Source organism: Bombina bombina, chromosome 1 (assembly GCF_027579735.1).
Source record: "Bombina bombina isolate aBomBom1 chromosome 1, aBomBom1.pri, whole genome shotgun sequence".
Taxonomy (NCBI): Eukaryota; Metazoa; Chordata; class Amphibia; order Anura; family Bombinatoridae; genus Bombina; species Bombina bombina.
The window spans coordinates 237,707,688-237,723,004 of NC_069499.1; the positions used below are offsets into that span (position 1 = coordinate 237,707,688).

General features: G+C 44.5%; 1 protein-coding gene across 1 annotated transcript in view; it reads right to left on the minus strand.

The window, feature by feature from the left end:
* KNL1 (kinetochore scaffold 1) overlaps positions 1–15,317 on the minus strand; it is an 817,310-nt gene that overhangs the window by 210,627 nt on the left and 591,366 nt on the right. Inside the window, 1 exon segment of the mRNA XM_053711756.1 lies at positions 2,369–2,408. Coding sequence (XP_053567731.1) covers positions 2,369–2,408 — 40 coding nt within the window.

The following is a 15,317-nucleotide window of genomic DNA, read 5'->3' on the forward strand; positions in this document are numbered from 1 at the left end:
AAACTAGATTTGGATGCGTGAAAGGACCTTGGAATAGAAGGTCCCGCCTCACTGGCAGAGTCCACGGTGGAACCGAGGACATGTCCACTAGGTCTGCATACTAAGTCCTGCGTGGCCACGCAGGTGCTATCAATCACCAAAGCTCTCTCCTGCTTGATTCTGGCAACCAGAGGTGGGAGGAGAGGAAACGGTGGAAATACATAGGCCAGATTGAAGGACCAAGGCACTGCTAGAGCATCTATCAGCACCGCCTTGGGATCCCGGGACCTGGACCCGTAACAAGGAAGTTTGGCTTTCTGACGGGACGCCATCAGATCCAATTCTGGTGTGCCCCATAGCTGAATCAGCTGAGCAAATACCTCCGGATGGAATTCCCACTCCCCCGGATGAAAAGTCTGATGACTTAGGAAATCCGCCTCCCAGTTCTCTACTCCTGGGATGTAGATTGCTGAGAGATGGCAAGAGTGATCCTCTGCCCATCGGATTATTTTGGTTACCTCCATCATCGCTAGAGAACTCCTTGTTCCTCCTTGACGATTGATATAAGCTACAGTCGTGATGTTGTCCGACTGAAACCGGATGAATTTGGCCGCAGCAAGCTGAGGTCATGCCTGAAGCGCATTGAATATCGCTCTCAGTTCTAGAATGTTTATCGGAAGAAGAAATTCCTCCCGAGACCATAAGCCCTGTGCTTTCAGGGAGTTCCAGACAGCACCCCAGCCTAGCAGGCTGGCATCTGTTGTTACAATGAGCCACTCTGGCCTGCGGAAGTACATTCCCTGAGACAACCACCAGAGAAGAGAATATCTGGTCTCCTGGTCCAGATGCAGTTGAGGAGATAAATCTGCATAATCCCCATTCCACTGTTTGAGCATGCATAGTTGCAGTGGTCTGAGGTGTAGGCGGGCAAAAGGAACTATGTCCATTGCCGCTACCATGAGTCCGATTACCCCTATACACTGAGCCACTGATGGCCGAGGAATGGAATGAAGAGCTCGGCAAGAGGTTAAGAGTTTTGATTTTCTGATCTCCGTCAGAAATATTTTCATTTCTACCGAATCTATCCCTAGAAAGGAAACTCTTAAGAGGGAAGAGAGAACTCTTTTTCATGTTCACCTTCCACCCGTGAGATCTCAGAAAAGCCAACACGATGTCCGTGTGAGACTTGGCTAGCTGGAAAGACGACGCCTGAATTAAGATGTCGTCTAGATAAGGCGCCACTGCTATGTCCCGTGGTCGTAGAAACGCCAGAAGGGACCCTAGCACCTTTGTGAAAATTCTTGGAGCCGTGGCCAACCCGAAGGGAAGGGCCACAAACTGGTAATGCCTGTTTAGAAAGGCGAATCTGAGAAATTGATGATGATTTCTGTGAATAGAGATGTGTAGATACGCATCCCTTAAGTCCACGGTAGTCATATATTGACCCTCCTGGATCAGAGGAAGAATAGTCCAAATAGTCTCCAACTTGAATGATGGAACTTTGAGGAACTTGTTTAGAATTTTGAGATCCAAGATTGGTCTGAGAGTTCCCTCTTTTTTGGGAACCACAAACAGGTTTGAGTAGAACCCTAGCCCCTGTTCCCATGTGGGTTAAAAAACCCCAAAACAAGCCACAATGACCCCTTTAGTCCCTTCAAAAAACGTTATAATTGCATCATTCACTGAATAAACAAAAACGTTTTTTTTTGTTTTTTTTTTTAAACAGTGTCACCAGTAACTAATGAGCCCTTCCAGCAAGCTGAAATTCCTATCAAAGAGTCTGAATACAGCTTACCCTTCCCTCATGGGAATAATGCCAGCCTTTTCTAGAATTAACACAGTCTGTCTAGAAAAATATAGACTGAACATACCTCATATGCAGCTTAGCATGCAAACCGTTCCCCCAACTGAAGTTTTCCTGTACTCTTCACCCCTTGTGAGAACAGCAGTGGATCTTAGTTACAAAGTGCTAAGATCATCATCCTCCTTGCAGAAATCTTCATCCCTTTTCTGCCAGAGAGTAAATAGTACACACCGGTACCATTTAAAATAAACTTTTGCTTGAGAAAATAAAAAACTAACATTTTTGTCACCACACTCCTCTTGCCCTTCCTAGCAGTTAAGCAGAAAGAGAGAATGACTGGGGGGTGGAGCTAAGGGGGGAGCTATATAGACAGCTCTGCTGTGGGTGCTCTCTCTGCCACTTCCTGTAGGGGAGGAGAATATCCCATTTGTAAGGATGAATCCGTGGACTCGATACATCTTACAAGAGAAATATATATATATATATATATATATATATATACACATACATACACACACATATATATATAAACACACACATGCACACTCCTAAATACACACATATATAAGTTTTTTTTTTTTTTACCTGATACTTGTTTCTTCTTGTGAATTTATGTTTTCGACTTCTGGAAACAAAAAAATTAGAAATCATCAGACAGACAAAGAACTCTACTACACTATTTAATAAAAGCTGATTACCAAAGTCTGTTGGTTATTTGGTATAACAAATGTTTTAAAAATAAGAAACTTGTTGAGGTAAGGGCTACATTGTTAGTGAATATTTATTTTTTCCACATATTATACATAGTTTAACAAGAAAATAAAATGTATTTATGTATTGCAGACTACTGAAAACCAGGCCCCTAAACAAAAATGTATGCTCACTTGATAAATTCATTTATTTCATGATGGTGAGACCACAAGCTATTACATGTGGGAATATTCCCCTCCTGACCACTATGAGAATGCAAAACACACCCTGACACCATAAATCCCTCACTCTTCCCATGAACCTCAGCCATAGATATAGCCATGTAGGTGAGGAAACAAGAAAAGCAGGAATGATAAAGCGGGGCAAAGATGGGCAAAGCAAGTACTGCTGCAACCAGAACAAAAATAAAGGCTTGGGCTCGTGGACTCTCACTATCATGAAATAAATGAATTTATCATCAGGTAGGCGTAAATTGTTTTCTTTCATCAGATATAAATAGTCCACGAGCCATCACATGTGGAAAATAATACCCAAGCTGTGGAGTCCATGAGACGACTGTAAAAAGACGGGGACAAACAGTGAAGGCAGGACGTTACTATACACACACTACGGCCCACAAAACTTTACTACCAGACAGCCTTAAAATAAGCATACACATCAAAGTAATAAAACTTCTTACCAGATAAATTGCTTTCCTTCCGGATAGGGAGAGTCCACGGCTTCTTTCCTTACTGTTGGGAAATACAACACCTGGCCACCAGGAGGAGGCAAAGACACCCCAGCCAAAGGCTTAAATATCCCTCCCACTTCCTCATTACCCCAGTCATTCTGCTGAGGGAACAAGGAAAAGTAGGAGAAACATAAGGGTATAAATGGTGACAGAAGAATAAAATAAATAATAAGGGACCGTCCATAAACAAGAAAAAACGTGTGGGGGCCGTAGACTCCAAATCCGGAAGGAAAGGAATTTATCTGGTAAGCATAAATTATGTTTTCCTTCCTAAGATAGGAAGAGTCCACGGCTTCATTCCATACTGTTGGGAAAACTATACCCAAGCTCCAGAGGACACTGAATGAATAACGGGAGGGAACAAAAAGGAAGAGGCGGACCCTATTCTGAGGGCACCACAACCTGCAAAACTTTTCTCCCGAAAGCTGCTTCAGCCAAAGCAAAAACATCAAACTTGTAAAGGAGGACCAGGTAGGCGCCTTACAAATCTGATCTATAGAGGCCTTGTTCTTAAAGGCCCAAGAGGAAGCCACTGTTCTAGTGGAATGAGACGTTATCCTCTCAGGAGGACGATGTCCCGCTGTCTCGTAAGCTAAGCGGATGACACTCCTTAACCAAAAAGATAGGGAAGTCGAAGTAGCCTTCTGCCCCTTACACTTCCCTGAATAGACAGCAAACAAAGAGGAAGATTGTCTAAACTCCTTAGTAGCCTGAAGATAGAACTTCAAGGCACGAACTACTTCCAAATTGTGAAGTAAGCATTCCTTCGATGAAGAAGAATTAGGACACAAGGAAGGAACCACAATCTCCTGATTGATGTTGCGATCTGGCACAACCTTAGAAAGAAAAAATAATTTAGTACATAAAACTGCCTTATCTGCATGGAAAATTAGATAATGGGGCTCATATTGCAAAGCAGAGATCTCAGAAACACTGCGCTCAGAGGCAATAGCCAGTAACAAGAGAACCTTCCAAGATAACAATTTAATGTCAACGGAATGCAGAGGCTCAAACGGAACAGTTTGCAAAACCCGAAGAACAAGATTCAGGCTCCACGGAGGAGCCCTAGATCTAAACACAGGACTGATCCAAATCAGAGCCTTAAAGGACTGCACTTCTGGAAGCTCAGCCAGTCTCTTGTGCAATAAAACTGACGGGGCCTAAATCTGTCCCCTCAGGGAACTAGCAGAAAGGCCCTTCTCCAGCACATCTTGGAGAAAAGATAAGATCCTGGCAACCTTAAATCTGTGCCAGGAAAAAACATGCTCTTCACACCAGAATAAGTAGGTCCTCCACACCTTGTGGTAGATATGCCGAGTAACTGGTTTACGAGCTTGAATAAGAGTATCAATGACACTCTCAGAGAAACCTCCCTTGGCTAAGACTAAGCGTTCAATCTCCATGCAGTCAGCCTCAGAGAATCTAGATTTTTATAAACTAATGGACCTTGTATCAGCAGGTCTCTGCGGCAAGGTAACTTTCACGGAGGAGATGAGGACATTCCCACTAGATCCGCGAACCACGTCCTTCACGGCCACGATGGAGCAATCAAGATTAGTGATACCCGTTCCTGCTTGATGCGGGCCACCACTCGAGGAAGAAGCGGTAATGGAGGAAAAAGATATATGAGTTTGAACCACCAGGGCACTGCTACTGCATCTATCAAATCCGCTTGGGGATCCCTCGACCCCGTACCTGGGTAGCTTAGTATTGAGACGGGACGCCATAAGATCTATCTCCAGCGTCCCCCACTTGCTGAATATCTCTGCAAACACCTCGGGATAGAGAGACCATTCCTCTGGATAGAGGGATTGCCTGCTGAGAAAATCCGCCTCCCAGTTGTCCACACCCGAAATGTGGATCGCTGACAGCAAACAGCTGTGGGCCTCCGCCCACTCCAGAATCTGAGATATTTCCTTCATCGCCAAGGAACTTCTCGTTCCCCCTGATGGTTGATGTAAGCCACCGAGTTTATATTGTCTGATTTGAATCTGATAAACTGGGACGAACCCAGAAGTGGCCAAGCCTTCAAGGCCTTGAAGATTGCCTGTAATTCCAAAATATTGATCGGGAGGACTCCTACTGAGTCCACAACCCCTGTGCCGTCCTGGCACCCCATACAGCTCCCCATCCAGATAGGCTTGCATCTGTAGTCACAATCTCCAAGGATGTTCTTAAGAAACATGTCCCTCGGGACAGATGATCTGGACAGAGCCACTAAGAGAGCGATTCTCTCGACCGGCCGTCTAATACAATCTGTTGAGACAGATCTGAATGATCGCTGTTCCACTGTCTCAGCATGCACAGTTGTAAAGGTCTGAGACGGACACTGGCAAAAGGAATGATGTCCATGCAGGACACCATGAGACCAATCACCTCCATACACTGAGCCACAGAGGGACTCAAGGAAGTCCGGAGGGCAAGACATGCCAAAGTTAGCTTGCAACGTCTCTGGTCTGTTAGAAATATCCTCATGGATATGGAGTCTATTATAGTACCCAGGAATTCCACCCTGATACTTGGGATAAAATAACTCTTATCCAAGTTTATCTTTCATCCATGTGATCGAAGAAGACTGAGAAGGGACTCCGAGAATTCTTCCGCAAGATGAAAGGATGGTGCTTGCACCAGAATATAGTCCAAGTATGAGGCTACTGCAACACCCTGAGTTCTGGCAATGGAATCTTTGTAAAGATTCTTGGAGCAGTAGCAAGGCCAAACGGAAGGGCATTGAACTGGAAGTGCTGGTCCAGGAATGCAAAACTCAGGAACTGAAAGTGTTCCCTATGGATTGGAACATGAAGGTAAGCGTCCTTTAGATCTATAGTGGTCATAAACTGGTCTTCCTAAATTAAAGGAAGGATGAACCTTATCGTCTCCATCTTGAAGGAAGGGACACTGAGAAATTTGTTTAAGCACTTTAGGTCCAGAATTGGGTGGAAAGTTCCCTCCTTTTTTGGGACCACGAAAAGGTTTGAATAAAACCCCAAACCTCCGTCTTCAATAGACACCGGGACAACAACTCCTAAGGAGGATAGATCCCGAACGCATCCTAGAAAGGAATCCCTCTTTTCTGGTCTGGTAGACAGATTCTATAGAAGGTATCTGCCCCGGATGAGATTCGAAGCCTATCTTGTATCCCTGAGATACCACCTCCAGGACCCACGGATCCTGTACATCCTTGAACCAGGCGTCTGAAAAAAAGAGACAGTCTGCCCCCTACACGATCTGATCCCAGATCGGGGGCCGCCCCTTCATGCTGATTTGTTTTCGGCGGGCTTCTTATTCTGCTTGGATTTATTCCAGGACTGAGCCGGCTTACAAGTACTCCTGGGTTGCTCGGGCGATTGTTGGGATTTGTCAGAACGAAAATTAGAAGATTGTCGTCCCTTAGAGACTTGTTCTTCTAATCTTGCAGTAGGAAGGTACTCTTGCCTCCAGTAACCGTAGAAATAATGGAGTCCAGGCCTGGACCAAATAAAATCTTTCCCTTGAAGGGAAGAGAAAGGAGTCTGGACTTAGAAGTCATATGTGCAGACCAAGACTTCAACCAGAGCGCCCGGCGGGCTAGGGCCGCAAAGTCATAGGCCTTTGCATTTAGGCAAATAATTTGCATGTCGCATCACAGATAAAAGAATTAGCTATTCTCAGAGCTTTAAAGGGCCATAATACCCAAATGTTTAAACACTTGAAAGTGATGCAGTATAGCTGTAAAAAGCTGACTAGAAAATCACCTGAACATCTCTATGTAAAAAAGAAAGATATTTTACCTCAAAAGTTTCTCAGTAGCCACATCCCATTGTAAAGGGCTTCTAAGCAGCAAATCAGAATGTCTGTCCTGGGACAGCGGAAGGAGCGAGCTTTCGTGCATACTCATCTTGTTTCCCTATTCAGTGTAAGGAAGTTTACAATGAAATCTCATGAGAGTTAAGTGAAATCTCATGAGATCACAGTAAAATAGTTAATGACCTCAGCAATGTTGATGCTGATTGGCTACTGTTCATTTCTTCATTTTTTAAATTTTTTTTTTACCTGCAGCTGGGCTGCAGCTGAGTATAACTTTTTACACAGAACTTACTCTGCTGAGCTGAGGAAATTTTGAGGTAAAATATCTTTCTTTTTTACATAGAAATGCTCAGGTGAGATTTTCCTGTCAGCTTTTTACAGTTATAATGCATCAATTTCAAGTTTTCAGGAATCCACCTCAATGAGTTACGATAAAGAGTCGCACCAGAAGGTAAAAGCTCTGTCAACCGCGACAACTGCAGCCCCCGGTTGAAACAAAAATGCTGTATGTTGAAATATCTTTCTCAGAAAGGTTTCCATTTTCTTATCCATCAGCTCTCTGATCGAAGAACTATCCTCTATAAGATGTATAGTAGTACGTTTAGCAAGCGTAGAGATAGCACCATCCACCTTACAAATGGAGCCCCACAAATCCAGTTGAGAGTCCAGGACCGGGATCAACTTTTCTAACTGAAGAAATAGCTATAAGAAAAAGTACCTTCCAATATAAAAGCTGAAGGTCCAAACCATGCATAGGCTCAAAAGGAGGAATTTAAAGAACTCTTATTAAAGGGCCATTATAATCGAAAAATGACATGCTCTAACGGATTATAGCATGTAATTTTAAGACTATCAACCCTGCAGTACTGTGTGGTTAAACACACAGCATAAATACTGCTTGGGACTTGCAGTGCACTGATGGCGCCGAACAGAACCGCTGATACAATCAGCAGCACTACTCAATGATGTGCAACTAGCGCTGCTGATAGGTTCAGCAGCCGTTAATGGATTAGAGCAGAGCTCAAAATCTCCACTAGCCATTGATTTAACAATGGTGAAAGTTAGTTAGTAAATGATTCTGAAGTCAGGTGGCGTGTTGTAAGTAGCAAAGTTGGCACATTTTATTTGCAGAATATACATTTCTATTGCAGCATTGTGGGCTCTGTGCTAAAACTATTATCTAAAGGGATATTATATATCCATGAAAGTGCAAGGATATGTTATTCTTCTAGGGCTATAGGGACCCCAATAGTGCTTAACTGTTATTTCTAAGAGGGTAAACAGGGCAGAGAGAGAGAGTTTGCAGAGGAAAAGTGAAAGTGGAGAAGAAAGTAGAGTTAAGACAGAATAGAGAAAAAAACACCGCCCTGACCGGTGGAAAAGAGGCGCTAAACCCTCTAATTTTCCCACCATGTGGGAAAGAATTCTCTAGGTTCCAAGGATATCGGAAGCAACAGAGAGTGACGCAGCAAATTTCACTGACCCAGTCACCAGAGACATGGCTATTTAGGACTGAAACAATCCGGAGAGCCGCACGGACCCGCAAATCTTCTTGAGAATGCTTAGCTGAAACTTGTAAAACAAGAAACATAAATAATGTTAATAGCACTCGGCACCCCAACCTGACCAGCACGGTATAATAGGCGCCACGTGTCTGAATAAGCCGTGAGCCCGCTTGTAACGAAAGGCACAACATTCAGAAACAGTTGCACCGATCCAGGTCCAGACAAAAAGGCCTGGTCAAAAACTAGGCAACCAGAACTCAAGACCGGTCGAAGTTCAAACCCCCTGAGGAACTGGCAAGTTACTCCATACGGAGAAGAGCCCCCTGGGCAATACATCCCAATGTCCCTAGACATTGGACGTTTGAATAGGTTGAGACTAGAAAGCCATCTTAACAGGCCTGAGAAAAGGACAATAAGCACCTGGGGGAGCATCCGAAACCAGGTCCCTCTGCTTGTAAACCCAAGGGCTAGATCTCTTAGAGAGTCGAAGAGGAGCATCCCCCCGCTAAGGTTAAGGGCTGATGATGTCAGGGTATTTTACCAACTGAGCTACCTCTCCCTACCAGCCCTTAGGATGAGAAGTGATATCACCAAGACCCCTAAAGGATCAGCCTCCCAGAAAAACCTGTACCTCACAGGAAGACCGTTGGGAACCTCACAACTCCTGGCAGACCAGACAACCAGGAAATGCCGGGGGAAAAAACAGGGAGTAACCCCAACCCCTGTGCTCCCTAGGGAGCGTGCAACATACCAAAGGTGAATGGTAAAAAAGACAGATGACCCAACCACCCAGGAAGGGCAGCAAGTAGCTCCAGCAACTTGCGAGAAGTATCGCGACTAGGCCACAAAAAGGCAGACATCCAGAAGATACCAAGAGTGAAAACTAAAATCGTCATCTATCTGGTACCCCTGATGCCCAGAGGTCATCCAAACCTTCCAAACCCACGGGAATTGGAAGAACTTCGGCACCCAGGCCGAAGGGCCGTCCACAAAGAGCCTCAGTAGGCTCCGAAGCCGGAACCCCCTCGACAGTAGAAACAGGAGGAGGACCGATATAGTCCCTCCAACGTCTAGTAATGTAACAAGAACAAACAAACACTTACCAAAGTGAACAACCCAACATCCGACAAGGTAACCAGCACACCGACATCACGTGGGTGACATAAACCTTAAGGAACAGCAGCTAGTGCCCGACCAGTACCCGCCTGGTACGATAACACTCCGAAACCGAAAGGGATCAATAACAAACTATAAACATAACTATGCCAAGAAAGTGCTCACGCGACCAGAAAATCGCAAGTATCAGTTCCAGAGAAGAAATGTTCCCAAAACGGAAAATCATACCAGACATGATCATAAAAAAGGGCGCGCAAATCTAAAGATTGCGCCAATTGATGATTAGCCCGTAATGTTCCGAAAAGCCATGAGCCTAAAGTATTAGTACACATCAGCAGATCATAACAAACATGATTAAAGTCCCCCCTGTTCAATAACCCCCCTCAGGAGATATTAACCCATGATTCCTATTTTAAGATAAAAGGAATCCCACTAGGACCCTACCTTCTCGGAATCTACGCTGTGGAACAGGAACCAGGCCCTTCAAGTGTGACAGATAGTAGCCTCGTTTTTGACATGGACTTGAGTGAATAAAGGCAGGCAGCGAAACTCGTCAACGCTGATTGCCAAGGAGTTGTTAATATGTGTCGGGATGGTTTCACAGAAAGACTCTCCCTGCATCTCCGGACATTTCGAAGAGTACTACCCTCCATAAGAGACTATCTTCAAACTTCTGACACTTCTCTGCCAACCTCCTGTGACGAAAGGCAAAGAATGACTGGGGGATGAGGGAAATGGGGGAGGTATTTGAAGCCTTGGGCTGGGGTGTCTTTGCCTCCTACTGGTGGCCAGGTTTTGAATTCCCAAAAGTAATGAATGCAGCTGTGGACTCTTCCCGTTTAAGAAGAAAACCTCTCTGCAACAGCACTAAGCGTTCAATCCCCATGCTGTCAAATTCAGAATTTTAAGATCTTGATAAAAATATGATCAAGACAGGCATTAGGACATTTAAACTAGTTCCACAAACCAAATTGTGCAACGTCAGGCCGGAGCAATCCGAATAGCTGAAGCGTGTTACTGTGTGATTCTGGCTATCACACACAGAAACACAAATGTAGAAAAGATGTAAATCAGGTTAAATGACCAGGTAACAACTAGGGAATCTATCAGACTTGCCCAAGTGTCCTGAGACCTGGCACTTTACAGGGGCAAATTGTGATTCAAATGAAAGGCCATGAGATCTCTCTCTGGCAGATCCCAATCTATCACAATATGGTTATAAATTTCATGATTTAGAGACCACTCTCCTGGGTGAAGAGACTAGTGAAAGTTTGTCCACCGATTGTTCTCACCTAGAATGTGGATGGCGGAAATCTTGCAATAAAAACCTGGCTGATTATGCAGGACACTTCCCTTATTGCTAAGGAATTGTGAGTCCCCCCCTGATAACTCATGTAAGCCACTACTGTGAAACTGTTTCACTGGAATCACAGAAAAGATTCCAGTCTTAGGTCGGGCCTTCTCTGGAAAGACAGTTATATAGCATGTAGCTCAAGAATATTTATGGTTAATTTCACTTCCAGAGTAGATCACACTCCCTACGCTCCACAAGAACGCCAGACTGTTTCCCAATCTAACAGACTGGCATATATGGCTATTACTATATGCACTGGCCAAAGAAAGGTAGCCCCCTGAACCAAGAAATAGTGACTCTGTCATCAAGTTATGGACTGCCTGATCCTATCAGACAGATCCTTGTGGTCCCCATTCCATTGATGCAGCATCAGAGAACCTGAAGATGAAATCAGGCAAATAGAACTGCATTTGATGCAGCCACTATGAGGCCCACAACTTCCAAGCACTGAGCAACGAAAGGGAAAGGATTCAGCTGAAGAAGGGTACATGCCTGTTGCAGCTTCAGTCAGTGCTCGCCTGTCAAAGACAAATGCTTGGTCACTGAATTGATTGGTAGCCAAAGAAAGACACAAGGGTCTGAGGAGTTAAGGAAAAGCAAATCTCAGGAACTTGACATGATCCCTGTGTACAGGGATATGGAAATATGCATAATTTAATAAGACATAAACTGACCCTCCTGCAATAAAGGAAGTTTGAATTATCACCATCTTGAAAGTACAAACTATTAGGAACCACCGAAGATGGAACTGTAGCAATCCTCTTAAACAAGCCAAAAAAAACAAACAAACAAAAACACATTGGTCTTTAAAGGATCCAAGGCACTTGAGAAAGGAAGAATCTTCCTCAAGGAGGCCTGAAAAAAAAAAAGTTTACTCCATACTACTGAAAAAAGAAAATTTATGCTTACCGGATAAATTTATTTCTTTTTTGACACAATGAGTCCACGGATCGTCTCAATTACTAATGGGATATTCACCTCCTGGTCAGCAGGAGGAGGCAAAGAGCACCACAGCAGAGCTGTTAAATAGCTCCTCCCTTCCCTCCCACTCCAGCCATTCGAACGACGTTAGGAAGAGAAAGGAAAAGCCAAGGTTAAGAGGTGTCTGAAGTTACACTAACCCATAACCTGTCTAAAAGAACAGGGTGGGCTGTGGACACACCGTGTCAAAAAAGAAATAAATTTATCAGGTAAGCATAAATATTCTTTTCTAAGACACGATGAGTCCACGGATTATCTCAATTACTAATGGGATTCAATACCCAAGCTAGAGTACACAGATGATACGGGAGGGACAAGAAAGGATACCTAAATGGAAGGCACCACTGGTTGAAGAATCTTTCTCCCAAAAACAGCCTCAGCCGAGGCACAAGTGTCAAATTTGTAACACTTTGAAAAAGTGTGAAGAGGACCAAGTTGCAGCCTTGCAAATCTGTTACACAGAAGCTTCATTTTTGAATGCCCATGAGGAAGCAACAGCCCTAGTGGAATGAGCCGTAACCCTTTCAGGAGCCTGCTGTCCAGCAGTCTCATATGCAAAATGTATAATGCTCTTAAGCCAGAAAGAAAGAGAAGTAGACGTAGCTTTCTGACCCTTACATTTACCCGAGAACACCACAAACAAAGAAGAAGACTGACGAAAGTCCTTAGTCGCCTGTAGGTAAAACTCTAAAGCACGGACCACGTCCAAATTGTGCAAAAGTCTTTCCTTCTTAGAAGAAGGATTAGGACACAAAGCAGGCACAACATTCTCCTGATTAATGTTCTGATCCGAAAAAACCTTAGGAAGAAATCCTGATTTTGTACGCAAAACAACCTTATCTGCATGAAAAATAAGATAAGGAGACTCACACTGCAATGCTGAGAAGAAATGCAATGCAGAAGAAATAGCCACCAGAAATAAAACCTTCCAAGATAACTTAATATCTAAGGAATGCATAGGCTCAAACGGAACTCCTTGAAAAACATTGAGAACTAAATTAAGACTCCATGGAGGAGTAACTGGTCTGAACACAGGCCTGATTCTGACCAAAGCCTGACAAAAAGACTGAACATCTGGACCATCCGCCAGACGTTTGTGTAACAGGATAGACAAGGCTGAGATTTGACCCTTCAAAGAACTCGTTGATAAACCCTTCTCCAGTCCTTCCTGGAGAAAAGACAAAATCCTAGGAATCCTAACTCTACTCTATGAGTAGCCCTTGGATTCACACCAATAAAGATATTTACGCCAAATCTTATGATAAATTCTTCTAGTTATAGGCTTACGAGCCTGAATCATGGTCTCCATGACTGAATCAGAAAGCCCTCGTTTGGATAAAATCAAGCGTTCAATCTCCAAGCAGTCAGCTTCAGAGAATCTAGATTTGGGTGAAGGAAAGGCCCCTGAATCAGAAGGTCCTTCCGCAACGGAAGTCTCCAAGGAGGTAGAGACAACATCTCCACCATGTCTGCATACCAAATCCTGCAAGGCCAGGCCGGTGCTATGAGCATCACTGAGCCCTTCTCCTGTTTGATCCGGGCGATTACTCGAGGCAGAAGAACAAACGGAGGAAACAGGTATGCTAGATTGAAGGTCCAAGGAGCCGCCAGGGCATCTATCAGCTCCGCCTGAGGATCCCTGGATCTCGAGCCGTACCTCGGGAGCTTGGCATTCTGCCTGGATGCCATGAGATCTAACTCCGACTGACCCCACTTGAGTATCAGACTGGAGAACAATTCCGGATGAAAAGTCTGTCTGCTTAGAAAAAATGCCTCCCAGTTGTCCACCCCTGGGATGTGGATTGCCGACAGACAACAAGAATGGGTCTCCGCCCACTGAATTATTTTGGCAACCTCTGTCATCGCCAAGGAACCCCTTGTTCCTCCCTGATGATTGATGTAGGCCACTGACGTTATGTTGTCCGACTGGAACCTGACAAACTGTGCCGAGGCTAACTGAGGCCAGGCCAGGAGAGCATTTTAGATCGCTCTCAGTTCCAGAATGTTTATGGGCAAAAAGGACTCTGTCTGAGACCATATTCCCTGAGTCTTCAGGGAACCCCAGACTGCTCCCCACCCTAGAAGACTGGCATCTGTTGTCACAATCACCCAGGATGGTTTGCAAAAGCACGTTCCCTGGGAGAGACGATCCAGAGACAACCACCAATGAAGCGAATCCCTTGTCTCCTGCTCCAACAGAGGCCGAGGGGACAAGTCAGAATAATCCATTGTTTCAGCATGTCTAACTGCAAAGCGAGCAAACGGGACGATGTCCATTGCCGTCCACCATCAGTCCGATTAACTCCATGCACTGAGCCACTGAAGGACGAGGAGAAGACTGAAGGGCTAAACAAGTATCGATAATCTTTGATTTCCTGAATTCTGTCAGATAAATCTTCATAGACAGAGAGTCTATTATGGTTCCCAGAAAAGTCACTCTTGTGTGTGGGACTAAGAAACTCTTTTCTAAATTCACCTTCCAGCTGTGTGATCTTAGGAAGGACAACACCAAGTCTGTGTGAGATTTTGCTAGCTGAAAGGATGGCGCCTGAACTAGAATATCGTCCAGATAAGGTGCCACTGCAATGCTCTTTGAACAAAGCACTGCCAGCAGAGACCTTTGTGAAGATTCTGGGGGCTGTGGCAAGCCCGAAAGGAAAAGCCACAAACTGGTAATGTTTGTCTAGAAAGGCAAACCTTAAGAACTTGTGATGATCCCTGTGAATGGGAACATGCAGATACGCGTCCTTTAAGTCCACTGTGGTCATAAATTGACCCTCTTGGATCAATGGAAGAATGGAACGAATAGTCTCCATTTTGAAGGACGGTACCCTGAGAAACTTGTTTAGACTCTTGAGGTCTAAGATTGGCCTGAAAGTTTCCTCTTTTTTGGGAACCACAAACAGATTGGAATAAAATCCCTGTTCCTAAATTGGGACGGGACAATCACTCCCAGAGCGGAGAGGTCTTTTACACAATGTAAGAAGGCCTCTCTCTTTGTCTGATCTGCAGATAATCTCGAAATTAGAAACCTGTCTCTGGGAGGACAAACTTTGAATTCCAGTTTGTATCCCTGAGCCACTATTTCTATAGCCCAGGGATCCTGAACGTCCCAAACACAGGCTTGAATGAAGAAGGAAAGTCTGCCCCCCGGATCGGGGGCATGACCTTCATGCTGTCTTGGAATCACTGACCGGCTTCTTGGACTGCTTTCCCTTGTTCCAAAACTGGCTGGGTCTCAAAGTAGGTTTAGCCTGTTCCTGCTTAGAGGAAGAAGAGGAAGAGATTCCTTTGAAATTTCGAAAGGAAGGAAAATTGCTCTGTCCCTTTTGTCTATTTCTTTTATCTTGA